Below are 12,876 nucleotides of genomic sequence, written 5' to 3'. Positions count from 1 at the left end.
TTCCATCTGAATTATCCAACTCAACCTATTCACACCTGGCGTCCAGCATGTGACTAGCATGGACATAGCAGCGTGAAGGCTGCTTGACGACCTCCATCACTCTCAACGACATCCGCAAACATGGCTCGTTTCCGCATTCCCGTTTTCCGCGTCTTCTACAGTCTGACCTATACGATCCTCTACTTGCTCACTCTTGTTCTCCTCGCGATTACACCCGTGTCGATGATATGGTCGAGCATCGAACAGAGCGCCCTGCAGTATACGTTCATGATCGGCGGCACCTACATCCTCACCATCATCACTGCCATCTTCATCTACAGTTCCCGGCTTTACACCAACCGCTCCGTCCTGGCCGCGGTGGGAAAATCATACGTTCCCATCGAGGATGAAGAAGTCAATCGTGCCGTGCGCAAGATGATTGTGAAACAATTGCAGAGGAGCGCCATTGTGGCGTGGGAGGGTCGGCCGAGAGATCTTCATGGAGAGATCCTGCGTGCCGAACAGGAGGGACTCCTGCCACACGAGGAGGAAGTGAGGGCGAAGYACACTGTTGGAACAGAAGTGAGGGTAGATCCCGACAATCCGCCTTGGGGAGACATCCAACATCCTGGATGGTCTTCGCCCAGTCATCGTAGTGACAACGCAAACCCAGATGTGCAGTTCGCAGACGTGATAGCAGAACTGCCGCATCTCATAGAGGCGAAAGCTGTGTCGCTTGCTCCTTCTGACCCTCTTCTTACGCCCGTCGAAGGAGGACAAGCCTTACCGGCAGATCCCATCGTGGTGGAGCTCCTGCAGCGGCCAGGCAACATGGCAATGCGCGAGTACCTCACTCAGCTTTCATACTTGGGCCTTATAAGACCAGCATCTGCGGGACAGAATTTCCTCGCTCGGTACGAGGGTGCACGTTTCTCAAACGATCCCATCACATCGGAGGAGTTCAACAGTCTAATGACTGCCTTCGCCGATCTGCTCTCAGGCATGACCGCTCTTGATCGCAGAATCGTGGATGAAATCCGTATGCAGAATGGCGGCGAAGAGGACCTACCGAGTCAATACATTGATGTTCCCTCGCGAGTCTCTACTCCCATCAGTCCAGTCACGGCCCGCTCGCGTCCATATCTGCAGCCGATGTCCAGTGAGGAGAGCTTTGCAGGATCTGTACTCCACACAACATCTCCATCACGAGCGGCTGGTCAAGCTCTGCTTTCCAGGAGCGTGACAAGCTTGCCAAGCGACGCGGGAAGCGTCGTCAGGCACGACATAGATGATGACGATGGGTGAAGACTATGCGGACGACGGGTCATATCTTCAATACTGCACTCTTCATGTGCTCCCTGACGAGGACGGATGTCTCTCCTGCCCTCGAAGCCAGCGCCCGGGAGCATGTCTGTCTAGCGAAAGTAGCGAGCAGGATGCAACGTTTCTGTGCGATCTAACACTGCCCTGACCGCTCTCCCAATTGCTCGCCGCAGTCGCAGACGCAATTGACTTGGAAAGCCCTCATTATCATCGGCACGCTAGCAAATTTGCGATGTAGAGCGCCGCTCTGTATCGAGAGTCAAGTGCACGAAGGATCGAAGCACGATTGCCGTGCTCTGATCCGCGGCGTCGTCCACGGTGGAGTTACGCTCGCCCGACACCGACTGAGTTTTCACATGACTTCGGGAGCCACTGGACACGGTCCAAGGTCACAAGAGACTGGCGATCTGGCTGCACCACGGTTCACAGTCTGGCATCGAGTCCTCTCCCTCAGGTGCAATCAGGCAGAACCCCGGCCATTCGCCTTAAACTTACAGAGGGTGTTCCGCCATGCGCATACAGGAAAAACGCTAAAGAAACAGGGAGATTTTCATCCAATATGCGCACTCCATTCTGTCGACAATTGACGCGGATTGGTTCGGACTTCCCGCCCAGCTTCTCGTATGCAAGGCTGGGGCTGTAGGGCAGGACGACGTCGGATCATTGTCGGGATTCTGAATGGTAGCCAAATAGCGTGGTGACTCCAAGAATCAACCATATTTTAGCCGGGGCATCTGGCGTGCGGAGAAGCTACTGTATGGCAGACTGCGGTACAGTAGCTCGAACTTCGAAGTGATCGCCTTGGGCGACAAGAATCACCATCCTCTTACAGGCAGCTGATTCCGACTATAAGCTTTGGGCGTTTTGCTCGATCTACATGCATCATCACACACAAAACGTTGGTTGATAGGTGCATCGATAACGAAACTTTTGCTCCTTGGCTCGATTACTCCTCGTGTTCCCTGTCCTGTTGCCTGTTTCAGGTATTTCGGATTCCGACCACCCCATACTGTTTCTGCACTTCTCGAAACGATTAAGGTGATGTGACGCGAACTGGCCATGATCCCTGCCAGTTTTTCTAGGATGTACTCCAGATCTGCGACAACCAAGATCTCTAGAAACGCTTGACATTCAACGATGTACATGATTTGTAGCATAAAGGGAGATGAATACAATGAAGTCAATCCTTCCGATCTCTTGTTGAACCAAATTGAAACTGTGGCGCTRTAACATGCGCAATCTCTGACAGTTTGGAGCTTCTTGCTCTTCCGCAGAATGGGTTAGTTAGAGTAACTCTCGACATCGATGGCCTGTCTCGGCAGAACGCCTCACATAAAACTTGCGATTGAGATACCATAACTAGTAGTTGGTCTTGGTTGTTGTACGCTAGTTGAGTACATTGCACATATATCGTCATTCCCAACTTCTTCTCTCGATTCCTGTTGATCGTGGAACATAACCGTGCTCCTCCATCCTGTTWGGCATATCACTCCATCTTGAGCGATCAGTCACAACTCCATCTCCTCTTCTGCCCGACGATATACTCCATACTACGCTTGCCAAACAATCATGGTCAGAAACGGAGAGTACACATTGCTCGAAGCTCCAGTAAGCAACGATGCGTCAATCCCAAGCAAAGCAACCCTTCTAACAAATGCTCTCGCAGACTCGAGATCTCACACCCTCCGACTTCAGCAGAAAGTGGCTCTTCCAATTCCACTATGTCACCTCCCGCCTTCCCTCTCCCACAGCCCGATCACTCTACATAATGCCCTTCAAAACCTTCTCCCACATCCTCGACCTGGTCCTCGAATTCGATTACGAAGCCTTCTCTCTTGGTCTTACATCCGAAGACTTCGAGTCCGAGAAGGAGCGAGACAACTTCGCCGCGACCGGCAAGTATCTCAACCCATTCACACCCGCACAACAGCTCCGGGACGCAGTGCTCGAGACGTTGGAGTTCTGCGAGAGTACTCTGGGCTATTTTCCAGATCACACGCGGACGGATCCTAGAAGTACATCAAGGATTATGAGGGAGGAGGAGCAGTTGACCGAGCTTATTGAGAGGATCGAGGAGGCGGGAGRGAAGGGGGTGTGGAGTGCAAGAGGAAGCGCAGGCCAGCAGCGATCTTGGTGGAAACGGACGAGAATATGGTTGAGACGGGCTGGTGTGAAGAGACCTTGTACCTGGTGGAGGAATCGCTGTGGTATGTGGTGTTTATGACAAACATTTGATCATCACTTCTTCTCCTTCGTCTTCGTGTGTTCGTGTGATGTCGACCTCCGGGATCGGTCAGTGCTGTCGAAAGTAGGCCCATTTACCTTTCATACCATAAGACAACCCATGCTTTAACCTGATATGTCTTCGTTGCTCACGCAGAGTCATTTCTGGGCGGCTTCAGAGCGTCCTCGCCATAAAACATTCATCTCTTCATGGCGGAGACACTTCGAATGCGTTGTTGCCCCCGCGGGAAGCCGTGGTACTCGGAGATACTTCGCGTCGCTGCTCCAAGTTGGCCTCGTGGCTCGATCTGTGCCAGTCCACCGCTGCGCCGTTGGCCGTGCGGAAAGAGTGACATTTTGTCTGGCGGACAACACAACATGGGTGCAGGAGAAAGGCAAAGACCATCGGAACTGCTTCTTTGAAAAAATTCCTTCTTTGAAAAAAATTCTCACGAAGCTGCTCAACAACGTCATTCGCACATGTAGACAGCCGTATCTTGCATGCCGCGTAGAGTACTGTCCACAGACCGGCGTTTTGTCAAATCGTTCCGTCGTCCGAATCTCTCGCAGCGTCAAACTTGAATACACAGGCCGAGGGTGTGCCGTGAATGGTTCATCCCGGAGAAGCTAGAGACTCTCGGATACTCTGGTGCAACGCTGCGCAAGCTAGACGCATGATACTGCTTTGCTCTCGTGAGACGCCGTCGTCCGCGAACTTCTGATATATCTTCCTGGGCTCATGTCTGGCGCATCGAGYCTCGATCTCAACGACGCATCCGCGTTTGTTATATGCATCCGCAGCCATTTTGATGATGGGGCTTATCCAGGACGAGGCCTCCTCATCTCGTGTAGACTGAATCTGTTCCTCCATCGGTTGGAGCATCTGCAGCTCTATGAACAAGTCACGGAGACCTGTGGTTTCGTTGGCAAAAAAGGTCCATAGATTCTGCCAGTCTCGAGTTGCTCTTGTGTTGGTAGCGGGATGCCGTGGGATTCGCATGTGTAAATGAAGACTCCGAAGATCAGATAGACGTTGCGGTGGCAGCATGATCTTCAAGAATGTAAAAGCGGCGAAGTTCTGCGTGAACTCAAAAGTATTGGCACTGTACAAGATGGGGCATGCCTCCGAGTAAACCTTTCGGCAGCTCACCAACAATGGCAGTAGCCCAGTTGCTTGAGTTGAAGTCTCCAGGGGAGCCGACGATGGACAGACTGTAGCGTACCCTGAGCAGATGTGATGACTGCCTTGCTCTCGGAATCTTGCGGGCGATTGACACACATGATGGAGGATGCGGCTTCTTGAACTTTGTGCCGAGAGATGCAGCACCATACCTCMCAGTACCATCTCATAAATGATCACGCGAATGTCATATGGAAGCTTGGAGAACAAGAGACTATCTAGCTGATCGTCGGTGCGTTGTTCGGTGCCTAAAGTCGAAAGAATGTTCATCCTGTACCAAAGGGAAAGCTGAGACGGTTCCAGTGGACTTGTAAGAGCTCTTGGCCTCCGGGGCGGTGCTGTATTCAGATATGCWCCAAAAGGTAGTCCTAGATATGGCTCCACCAGCCAATTGGCCCATAGTTGCGATGGACTCAGAAAGGGCAAGGTCTTCAGGGCCAAGTCGCCCCAGTACGCTTGAACAGATGACATGTCAGCCCGAAACTCCTTGATGTGAACAGAGTAGCTCTTACCTGGATCTGTCATTCTGGACGATAGGAGACGCTGAGTTGCAGCAGCTTCAGTAGCAGGCAGCAGAACGCGGATCAAGTGACGAATACGAAGTTTGTGTCAGCCCTGTGCGATCCTTACCCATGTCTCTTGCGATTCTCGTAGACTGCGTCGAGCGATGGTGGTATGAGGCATGGAAAGCTCATCATCGTCCCAAAACACCAGCGAATGGCGACGAGGTGACGGCTAGCTTTCGAATAAATTAATCGAGATGTCGTGATTACATGGAGGTGCACTAGCACATGCACGTCAATGGCAAGGCGGCAAGGAGTCGGACGGGAACCAGGAACATCTCAACAACAAACATTCATCGATCGTACAAATTCGGTTGCACAGTTGGGCAGGAAGGGAAAGCACGTTCTAGCCAGAGATTACCATTTGCGACCGTAAGGTAGTATCCGAAACGCGTCGCCGAAGTTCTTCCCACGACCTTTACACGCGAATATGATCGCCGCCCTGTTCACTGCACGATGGTCCATGATGACAAAACTCGGATTTCCCGGCTATATTTGTTCCCTTGCTTCCCGAGACTCGCATACGGGTGCTCGACATTCACGACGTTATTGCCATTCGCCTCATGCTGAGATGCCGTGCTTCTTGTGGATGTCGATGACTTTCTGAACCTCATCGTAGCTGCCCAAGAAGATTCCGCTCCGGTCGTGAATGTGTTCCGGGACAACGTTGACCATACGACGCATCTTGCTGTCGACTGCCTGACCGCCAGCTGTTGATTGGGTTAGCAACATCCCGCATTGCAAATTTCAGACGACCTACCATTCTCAAATACCATGGCCATGGGACCACACTCGTACAAGATTCGAAGCTTGCCCTTGGGAGACTTCTTGTCGGCTGGGTAGGCAAAGATGCCTCCGTACAACAGCGTTCGGTACGCATCTGCAACCATGGAGCCGATGTATCGTGCCGAGTATGGCTTCTCTGCCTGCTTCAAGCCCTCCACCCACTCCTTTACTGGCTCGTCCCAGTACTTGCTGTTACCCTCGTTGCAGCTGTAAATGGCACGCTTCTTGGGCATTTGCATGTTCGGGTGAGTCAAGATGAACTCGCCAAGAGCATTGTCCATGGTGAAGCCATTGACAGGCCCACCTTGCATGGTCAGGACGAGCTGGGCAGAGGCTCCATACATGGTGAAGCCAGCTGCCACCAAGTCGCTGCCGGGACGAAGGAGATCCTCTTTTGTGCCCTTGGACCCCTCTGCAAGACGATAGATACCAAAAATGGTACCGACCGAGACACCGGCGTCCAGGTTGCTGCTGCCATCGATGGGATCACAAGCCACGGCGTATCGAGCGTGCGGGCTGTCCTCGAACACAATAGCCTCTTCCTCCTCCTCTGACACGAGAACGCGGACACGGCCGCTCGATCGCATCGCGGCGATGAAGATGTCATTGCCGATCACATCAAGCTTCTTCTGATCATCCCCGGTGATGTTKGAAGAGCCGGCCAAGCCAGAAAGGTTGATCAATGATGCTCGGCGGATGTAGTAAGCAATTGACTTGAAGGAGAACTGCAGCGCGTGGCATAGTAGTCTGCGAGGGTTTGATCAGTCAAGGTCGCCCGTTGATTGGGGACTGCATACGTGAAGTCACCCGTGGCCTCCTTGTGCTTCACCTGCTCCTCACTCAGGTGTCTCGAGAGCGTGACAATCTCGGTGTTGATCTTCTCGGTGCCCGCCGGGCCTCCTTGACCAAAGTTGTTGTTGGACATTGCGTAAAGTACCTTTGCTTGAGGCGTGTGCAGGAGAGGAGATTGAAAGGGTAGACGAGCAGAGTGCTCGGCTTAGTCGTGAATGATATCAGAGGTGGAGCAGTGGAGGAAAAACAGCTTTCAATGCTGGAGGTACGTGTGTTTCTTGGTTGTTGCTTTGACAGAGGGAGGTAGTTTGGAGGAGCGACGATGATTATCAGACTCTAGGATAAAGCGTCTGCCTCTAGAACCCACTGCTTCTTACCAAATGCCGCGGTTACGTTGCGTGTCTAACTCCAAAGCGAGATGAACGGCACGCTTCAACAAAGACGACCGCGGGGCAGACCGTCACGAGGTGGGGCAGCTTGGGGCCGAAAACACCCGCACGTGAATGGATCCCCGGATCATTCTCGTCGTATTAACCGGAGAGAGGGAGGGAGAGGGATCCCTACATATCTGGTCACTTTCATCCCGTATCGTCGGCAAGCACCACTAATAATTGCCTCAGCACCCGGGATGTATCATCACTCCCGTGTCAAACGCTTGAATAGCGCGACCCTACCCAATCGCAGAGATATATTGATGGCAAACGGGACATGACCCTCGGTCATACTTGTAGGACCGCAGAAGTTTGCTAGAAACCAGTGAATTCACTTTGGGAGGTGATTACCGTGGTACCTGGGCCCAGAAACCAGCGATCTTCACGTGCTGTCTTCATGATCCGTCGTTGAACGTCGTAAGTCGCATGGGACTCGTCGACGTCAATGGCGGCTTTCTTCACTCTCCTCCGAGAGCCGATGAACTGAAGGGCTGCACGTAGATCTGCTTTTCAAAAGATGTCGTTCTTTCCCCAGTAGCGACAACACGGCGAAGAAGAGATAGATTCGGCGATATACTTATCCCGCAATGTCCCTCATTTTCGTGTTCGTAGCTACCTGTCCGCGAGCTTGATCGTCCATTCACCACGCGGAGAGCCAACAAACTCCAAGCTTCCCATTGCCTCCTTCCCTTCATCCATCATCGGGAACTTTCAGGCCATGCACCTTGACCTCCAGAGAAAGGCACAGCCAAGCAGGATCGCTGTCACTCCAAACCTCGAACCCTAGCTTCGCCCAATGTCTGATCAGCTTCTCTTCTGCCTCAAACGGATCGAATGGAGAGCTATCGGTCGAGCCTGGTTGCAGAAGCGCCAGCGCCTTTGAAGAACACGGGAGAAGTCTTAGAGCATTCTGCACAGCAACTAAACTTGTTCCTTTCCCCCTGCTTTCTCTGCACARCCACACCTCCTCCACGAAGACAATTGTCTGAGCCGTAGCCACCTGTACGTCCCTCCCCTCTAAGAAACTTTCATTTTCAAGAAAGTTTTCAACCTTGTTCATTTGAGCTCCAAGATGTATTTCATCGTAGGCCTGGCTTTCCTGCATCATTTGGCTGGGACCGATGATTTGCATAGCCCCCTTGTCCAGTGTGTGTAGATGAATGTGGCCCACTCTAAGCTGATCTCTAATGTGCCTGATGACTGCTGAGGATGTCTTGATGTTTGGATGGTATGCTGAACAACTGTCGTCTTCGCAGTCTACGCGGTGAAGCTCAATGACGATGTCGTCCAGTGGTAACTCGCCTGGGAGTGAAGCCTCCCTCTCGTCCACCATGATGTACCGGGAGCGATTGCGAATCGAATGAAGTTTGTGGACCGTGGCACGCAGCTTTGTAAGATCTCGTCAGGAAGCAATGATTGTCGGCTCGGGTTTGAGAGAAGGACGTCCGAATGAGCGTTCGACGGGGTGAGAGTCAAGAGGCTCGAGGGTTCGGTGTAGTGGAAGGTTGTCGCCCTACCTGCAGCAGTCAAAGTGATCGTCTTTTGCCATCTCGATCAAGCAAACACTATTCGCAAAAGACTTTGACTCTCCGCAATGACTTTGGTTTTGGTGCTTGTGACTTCCTGTTCGTCAGCGTAGTCATCGATGCACTACCACAAGAGCGCCCAGGCTTCAATTTTGACGTCCCTTGGCATACAAAAACGCCGCAAATGAAATCAGCTGAGCATTCTCCTGGACCAGGCCAGTTTTCTTCAGTGCCCATGATCCATCGAGCCGGCAGAAGTGCTGCTTATCGCGAGAGCCCCTTGCAGTCTGGGGAGAGCAAAAGCTCTTAAGTGAAGAAGGCTTGGAGTACAGAATGGGTCTTCCGTCCATGTCACAGTATGCATTGCTGTCGATCAAGGGATGCCCGGCCGTTGCACACACAGGTCCATATAGACACCGCGCATCATCCATGTTCAAGTAGTATATGGAGTGCTAGGTGCAGACATGTCTTCAACAGTCTATACGCCGTTTGGACAATGGCCCGTGCCGCGCAACCCCTGGAGTGAATCCATGCATTGGTTGAATGCCACCGAAGTCGCATGCGTTGTGCATCGCAAACAAGCGATCCGCAAGGATGCAGGCATGCCCTCATGCTCTCATGCATGGACTCGGAGAAGCATGTGGGATATTCGCCACTCGCAGGCAATAGCAAATGGCGAGACAACTCCGGATGCTCCGAGCCCCGGCAGTGTGGCGAATCTGTCTCGCAGGTCTATCCATATCTTTCTGAGGCCCGTCAACTACATTCCACAAGCCCTGCTCCGTGTTTCGTTGGGCGGCTAGGATCACTCCCGCACGGGTAGCCAGATGCTAGGGCACAACCCGCACGATCCATCAGCGCGCTCACGATGCCGGTCAACCAAAGAGGGTCATGTGCAGCCGAGCTCTCCGACAATCGACGGGGGGAGAGAGCTCCGACGACGTTACTCGCTGACATCTCGGGGTTGCTGAGCTGAGCTATTTTACCAAGCGCCTTATGCTGTCGTGGTTGTATTTGGGTGTCGGTCTCGGCAGACTTCTTTCTTTGGACAGCGGTACTCAGCATCCATCATGCCGCCTTACCCTAGGCAAGTGAGACTGCTTCAAGCGTCGATCACGACTTGAACTGCCTCTAATCGCYCGATGCTCGTGAGATGCTCCCAACTCTGATCATCCGTCTCACCGAGCTCAAGTATGGAACAACATCTGGATCAATTTCCCGTCGACGAGCCCACGAACAATGTGAACCGTGAACAGGTGCGTCAGCCTGTTACCGCATGGTGATACCAGAAATCTGACAAGATACATCTAGAATGGTACCCGGAAATTCTCACCAGGCTCGCCTGCTGGTAGCGAACAGGGCAAGAAAATAATCGATGTTGCCTGCTGGCCCTGTCGTAAGAGGAAAGGAAAGGCAATGCCACCATACCCATCATAGAGTGGAACATCTGCTGAATCAAATCGTGCAGTGCGGCGGTGAAAGGCCATGCTGTTCGTCCTGTCTTCGGCGAGGGGTTGACTGCGCCTACGAATTTGACGAAGGCCGCAGCAGGGTAGCCTCACTGAAAGCCAAATTAGACGAATACACGACCCGGACAGGAAACCTTGAGTTCTTGTTCGAACAGTTGCAATCGCGCACGGACGAGGAATCTTCTTTGCTGCTGGCACTYATCCGTCTCAAGGCAGACGTGGACAAGATTGTCACCCAACTGAAAGAAGCGCCCGAGGTCCTCTTCGCCAATGCCGAAGAAGGAAATCAGGTGGACCTTCTCGTTTTGATGCTGAAATGACACATTGATGAGTCCGATGCTTCGAGAGTGAGAGCAGTGCGAGGGACAAAATTGTCGTGATCGAGTTGTGGTGGAGCTCATCCGAATACAACGGGTTGTTGATGATCTTTTGAAAAGAAGTCTTGGTGGTTTGTGGCAGAAGTGTTGGCTCTAGACATCAAGAATTGCCCCCTGAAGAATGACGTTAGCCAAAAGGAGTCAAGTGCTGGAATGAGTGAACTGACCTACTCACCTGCGCGACGTCGATCATAAATCTGTCCTTCCGTCAATGAATGGTAGTGTGACATGCGAATTTGGACCAGATTGACGTAATATCAGTATCAAATTAAGCTCGAATATAGGTACTCCGGCCCGAAAATTTAGTTGTCTGACTGCAAGACTTGTGACGCAGCTGATGGACATGGAGCAGTCAGCATGCGAACAATGCTGCTTTGCAACACATTCTTCCCAGTGCATAGTCCACCACCTACACCTGCTCCATTTGTCGGTAGTTAGTCGTTGTAGGCACCTTGTCCCCACAGGGCCCGTACAGCAAGTTACCACGATCAATCAATACGTGAATGGTTGTAACTTAGCTGTCGCTCTAGCCCCAATAGATTCGCTTAAAAGATCGCCAAACTGCGCTCGAATATTCCTTGGCGGCTGCGAGACACGGTCTGGCCTTGGAAATTGTGGGAATAGTGGTGACACAAAAAATTCTGAACTCCAACTGATAGGTCAGGAGTTGCTCCGCGCCTATGTATTTGAGGTGAGTGGAGCTGCGCAGGTCATGCGTGGGGGAAGGTTCTGACTGACAAGCCTCAAATCGGTGTGCTGCACCATCAGCTAAGCTTCGTTCATCAGTTCTTTCAATGAGAATGTCCAAATTGTGTCAAAAGTGGTAGGAGCATCCCTCCCGCTGTCACCAGCGTGTCCACTATTGCTGGAATGTGCGATTGCGACGGGTTGGGCATATGTGGAGTGTAAGCATCGTCCCTTGGAGAGCCCGCGTACTCCATGTCATGCGTTTGGTCGTGCAAACCCCCCTCCTGTACCGCGTGCATCGCAACATAGAGGAAAGTCCCGCCGGAGAAGAGCAAGACACAACCGACAGCAAACTCTGCACTGGCACTGCCACCAGGGGACACCATCGAAAAAAGACCAAGTTTGATSGCAGACCAAGCGAGAAGTGCGCCAATGGGGGCTGCAAGCGAGAAGATCACCAAGTGCGTTCTAGCCTCTCGAGTCGACAAGCCCTGCTTGAGGAGCACAGATGTGAGGCCGAAAGCCGCGGGCGCCCTGCATAATCGTTAGCGCCAAGGTGCAAAAGTTCGGTCCAATCACCAGTTGTCGGGAATGGGAGCCAAGATATGAGGGCGACATGCTTATGTATGAGCAGGGCAATGAATATCACAAAGCTGAGGTCACTGCTTGTTGTTGATGAAGCACCCAATGCGATTCCATCGGCAGTAGCATGAATCACCAAGCCCATTGTTGTCGAGCTCGGCCCAGGATTGAGTCTGTACGGGGTCGTTGATACTACATCATCCCGTGGAGTCGTTGTTTCCTCCGTCGGTGTGGAACGTGAGTTGTTGATGCTGAATTGATTCAGACTGATTGGGAAACTCTGGGGCTGTGAGTGTTTGCTGGCGTGGCGTGGTACTTTGTCGATCAAAAACATCAACAAGAACCCAAAGCCGAGTGAAACGCCAATCCACGCGTGCGGCTCACGCTCTGCAGCCGTCCGAGATCCCGCACCACTCTCGTTCTCTGCCGGGGTCGTGGTGAGAGCAGGATTCGAGTGCAGAGGGTTGAACCCATCGTCTGGGCCCGATTGCAGCCCAGCACTCAGATCACTTGGATCCTCCGATGTGGCGAATCGTTTCCAGTGATCGTGATGCTGTGCCTCCGGGGACGTGTTCCACGGGACAAGGCTCCTTCGCGAGACAGGCAAGCTTCGCTCATCATGACCATGGCCATGCGATGACGTGCTTGCTTTGTAGAGCGTGTCCACGCCTTCTGGGATGATGACAATCAAAGAAGTGCCCACCAAGACGCCAGTTCCCAGCGCTGTGATCAAGCGCAAATTCCTTGGAGAGAGAGAGAAAGAGAGCGGAAGCAGGCCGGCAAGAAACGAGCTAMATCAGTCAGATCAAGGTCTATTCGTCCGTATACCAGATGCATCTTACGCGCCGCCCATAACAGTGCTCAGCAAGAGCAACGTCCAGAAGCCGTCCATTGTCCGTGGTTGTCCTGGGTCCTTGGCGATGTGGCGAATTCTTGTGCTTCGAACTGTTGTCACACC

General features: G+C 52.5%; 8 protein-coding genes; 4 read left to right on the top strand and 4 right to left on the bottom strand.

The window, feature by feature from the left end:
* Positions 1 to 120: 120 nt before the first annotated feature.
* Positions 121 to 1,284, top strand: RCC_10594 (uncharacterized protein; the record flags this gene model as incomplete). The annotated part of the gene is made up of 1 exon (XM_023775821.1): positions 121 to 1,284. One exon carries the CDS (start codon positions 121 to 123, stop codon positions 1,282 to 1,284), a length of 1,164 nt encoding a protein of 387 aa, XP_023631589.1.
* A 1,587-nt stretch (positions 1,285 to 2,871) lies between these two features.
* RCC_10593 (uncharacterized protein) lies at positions 2,872 to 3,526 on the top strand (the record flags this gene model as incomplete). XM_023775820.1 has 2 exons in its annotated part: positions 2,872 to 2,910; positions 2,969 to 3,526. The coding sequence occupies 2 exons, from the start codon at positions 2,872 to 2,874 to the stop codon at positions 3,524 to 3,526; spliced, it is 597 nt and encodes a 198-aa protein (XP_023631588.1).
* Positions 3,527 to 4,138: 612 nt separating this feature from the next.
* On the bottom strand, positions 4,139 to 5,230 carry RCC_10592 (uncharacterized protein; the record flags this gene model as incomplete). The annotated part of the gene is made up of 1 exon (XM_023775819.1): positions 4,139 to 5,230. One exon carries the CDS (start codon positions 5,228 to 5,230, stop codon positions 4,139 to 4,141), a length of 1,092 nt encoding a protein of 363 aa, XP_023631587.1.
* Positions 5,231 to 5,829: 599 nt separating this feature from the next.
* RCC_10591 (probable FBP1-fructose-1,6-bisphosphatase) lies at positions 5,830 to 6,979 on the bottom strand (the record flags this gene model as incomplete). XM_023775818.1 has 3 exons in its annotated part: positions 5,830 to 5,978; positions 6,029 to 6,801; positions 6,852 to 6,979. 3 exons carry the CDS (start codon positions 6,977 to 6,979, stop codon positions 5,830 to 5,832), a joined length of 1,050 nt encoding a protein of 349 aa, XP_023631586.1.
* A 989-nt stretch (positions 6,980 to 7,968) lies between these two features.
* On the bottom strand, positions 7,969 to 8,610 carry RCC_10590 (uncharacterized protein; the record flags this gene model as incomplete). The annotated part of the gene is made up of 1 exon (XM_023775817.1): positions 7,969 to 8,610. One exon carries the CDS (start codon positions 8,608 to 8,610, stop codon positions 7,969 to 7,971), a length of 642 nt encoding a protein of 213 aa, XP_023631585.1.
* Positions 8,611 to 9,267: 657 nt separating this feature from the next.
* RCC_10589 (uncharacterized protein) lies at positions 9,268 to 9,606 on the top strand (the record flags this gene model as incomplete). The annotated part of the gene is made up of 1 exon (XM_023775816.1): positions 9,268 to 9,606. One exon carries the CDS (start codon positions 9,268 to 9,270, stop codon positions 9,604 to 9,606), a length of 339 nt encoding a protein of 112 aa, XP_023631584.1.
* A 390-nt stretch (positions 9,607 to 9,996) lies between these two features.
* RCC_10588 (uncharacterized protein) lies at positions 9,997 to 10,240 on the top strand (the record flags this gene model as incomplete). XM_023775815.1 has 2 exons in its annotated part: positions 9,997 to 10,059; positions 10,115 to 10,240. The coding sequence occupies 2 exons, from the start codon at positions 9,997 to 9,999 to the stop codon at positions 10,238 to 10,240; spliced, it is 189 nt and encodes a 62-aa protein (XP_023631583.1).
* Positions 10,241 to 11,440: 1,200 nt separating this feature from the next.
* Positions 11,441 to 12,810, bottom strand: RCC_10587 (related to ATX2-Putative Golgi transporter involved in homeostasis of manganese ions; the record flags this gene model as incomplete). XM_023775814.1 has 3 exons in its annotated part: positions 11,441 to 11,870; positions 11,957 to 12,709; positions 12,761 to 12,810. The coding sequence occupies 3 exons, from the start codon at positions 12,808 to 12,810 to the stop codon at positions 11,441 to 11,443; spliced, it is 1,233 nt and encodes a 410-aa protein (XP_023631582.1).
* Between the last annotated feature and the right edge of the window lie 66 nt (positions 12,811 to 12,876).

The sequence above is a fragment of the Ramularia collo-cygni genome (genome assembly GCF_900074925.1).
Source record: "Ramularia collo-cygni strain URUG2 genome assembly, contig: RCC_scaffold23, whole genome shotgun sequence".
NCBI classification, from domain to species: domain Eukaryota; kingdom Fungi; phylum Ascomycota; class Dothideomycetes; order Mycosphaerellales; family Mycosphaerellaceae; genus Ramularia; species Ramularia collo-cygni.
This window is presented reverse-complemented; position numbering and strand designations above follow the sequence as displayed.